Genomic DNA, 2384 nt, shown 5'->3' with positions numbered 1-2384 from the left:
GTGAAATCAAAATGTTACTCCAAGTATATTTATTAGAGATTCACTGCCAGTACTAGAAATCTATAGTTTACGTCACGCATGCACTATATATTTTCAACACTGGCAATGAATATGGGAACGCAGCCTTAATATAAAACATGAAAGACATTTAAAACATTTAATACGGTGGCCAAATAAAATTTTAAGAATATGAAATGCAATAAATGGCACAATAAAGAGGCGTAGAAATTGAAAAAGGAGTAATTACGATAACAAGCAACAAATTATGAGAGACAAAAACTGAAAATGGGCAAAATCTCCAGCAGCAGCTACTTGGCGCGCCCGTTTGGCTTATATTTACAACATTATTATAATATTAATATTTTCTTGAAGGTTATAAGTATTTATTGAAGAGTATAAAGATCAATAAATTCTTAGAACCTTCAAGAAAATATTAATATTATAATAATGTTGTAAATATAAGCAAAACGGGCGCGCCAAGTAGCTGCTGCTGGAGATTTTGCCCATTTTCAATTTTTGTCTCTCATAATTTGTTGCTTGTTATCGTAATTACTCCTTTTTCAATTTCTACGCCTCTTTATTGTGCCATTTATTGCATTTCATATTCTCAAAATTTTATTTGGCCACCGTATTAAATGTTTTAAATGTCTTTCATGTTTTATATTAAGGCTGCGTTCCGATATTCATTGCCAGTGTTGAAAATATATAGTGCATGCGTGACGTAAACTATATATTTCTAGTACTGGCAGTGAATCTCTGATAAATATACTTGGAGTAACATTTTGATTTCACTCCTTTTTCATGGCAATATATTTGGTTTTTCTATCGCGTTTTTTGAACACATTATTTAGAAAATTCAATGTTTTTTAGGCGGATTTCTTTTTGATGGTTTTGGTTTTTCTATCGCGTTTTTTGAACATATTATTTAGAAAATTCAATGTTTTTTAGGCGGATTTCTTTTTGATGGTTTTGTTTTTTATACAGAGATTACGCGGCGGAATGCTAGAGCAGCAAGAAACCGGCGCGTTCGCGAGCGGCTACAGAAAAACCGCGTCACGTGCACTTCTTCACAACGTGTTTCGCGTCACGCGTTTCGTCGGAAGAGGTTTAAATGCCTCGGCACACAATCGCGACCGAACTAGCGTCGAATCGTTCGCGCCTGGTAAAGATGACGAGCAATCAACTTTCAGGCTTTCGAGATTACACACTGTCTCCGGAAAACTTCTGATCGAGTGCGCCGCCCGCGCAAATTCGGGAGCTTATATACACTCCGCGATTCCCCGAAATAACGGAAATCTTAAGCCCAACCGCGGGGGGGTTGGCCAATGAGCGAGACAGTTTTCAGGTCGGCGACCGCTCGACCGGGCAATCAGCTGTTTTGGTATCTACCGCTTTCCTTCGAAACACGCGGGGCTCAGCTGACGGCCCGGTCTCGTCGAAAGTCGACGGTTTATTTTCATCCTCCTATTTCATGTGTTTAGAAAAACTCGGAGACAAAGGGAATATTGACTCGCTAAGAGAGGCGATCGTTCTCGCTCGACAATATTCACTCAAGGGGATCTCCTTATACCGCTCGTGACATTACGACAACCATCCAAGGAGACCCCCTATTGTGATAATACTTATAAACTATTTTCTAGAATCTTCCTCTCGCGCGAAGATTCCAGAAGGAGAGATCGAGCCGAACGTTCGATCTCGAATAACATGAATGGCCCTTTCGAAATCCTGATTGATGTTCTATAAGTATTTTATTAGCTTCTATAAATTTCTCAAGTTGTTTCTTTACTATGAGTTCTAATACTTTTTCATATGTCGGTAGTACATTAATCGGTCTGTATTCGCTTGCTTTCAGTGTGTTATACACTTTTGGTATGGGTGTAACAGTCGATATCTTCCATTCTTTAGGGCATATCCCTTCTTTCGGTGAGGAATTGATTACATTTAAGAACTCTTCACTTATTACTTCGTAGATCTCCTTTAGTACTAGTGTCGATATTCCCTCCTCAGTCCCAGTTTTTATGGCCATTTCTTGTATTATCTGTCTTAACTCTTCTTCTGTCACGGCGTCGAAATCTTCCCATTCCTGTGTTTCGTTCCTTTCATTCATATTTTCCTCATTTTCAATACTAATATTACTATTAATGCTTAAAACTATTTCCTTAATACTATTAATAAAATACATATTGAATCGATTTATTATATCCATCTTATTACCCCTTTCTTATTCCTCAAATTTAATTTCTTCGTATCTAATATTTCTTTCCTCTTTTCCGTTAATTACTTCTTTCAGAGCTTTCCACATATCGATAGGATTATTCTTATTATTATCGATCATTTCTTCGTAGTATTGTTTCTTTTTATGTTTAATAGTTGCTACCCCTTTG

At 37.1% G+C, this 2384-nt stretch overlaps 1 protein-coding gene across 1 annotated transcript; it reads right to left on the bottom strand.

The window, feature by feature from the left end:
* Positions 1–920: 920 nt before the first annotated feature.
* LOC105566958 lies at positions 921–2160 on the bottom strand. Its single transcript, XM_012021420.1, has one exon. The coding sequence runs from the start codon at positions 2105–2107 to the stop codon at positions 1637–1639; it is 471 nt and encodes a 156-aa protein (XP_011876810.1). The 5' UTR covers positions 2108–2160; the 3' UTR covers positions 921–1636.
* Between the last annotated feature and the right edge of the window lie 224 nt (positions 2161–2384).

This window comes from Vollenhovia emeryi, unplaced genomic scaffold (assembly GCF_000949405.1).
Source record: "Vollenhovia emeryi isolate VEMERY1.0 unplaced genomic scaffold, V.emery_V1.0 DF943032.1, whole genome shotgun sequence".
Lineage (NCBI taxonomy): Eukaryota > Metazoa > Arthropoda > Insecta > Hymenoptera > Formicidae > Vollenhovia > Vollenhovia emeryi.
This window is presented reverse-complemented; position numbering and strand designations above follow the sequence as displayed.

Excerpts from the sequence above, each read along its gene's own strand:
- LOC105566958 (XM_012021420.1), bottom strand. The coding sequence starts at position 2,107 with ATGAATGAAAGGAACGAAACACAGGAATGGGAAGATTTCGACGCCGTG.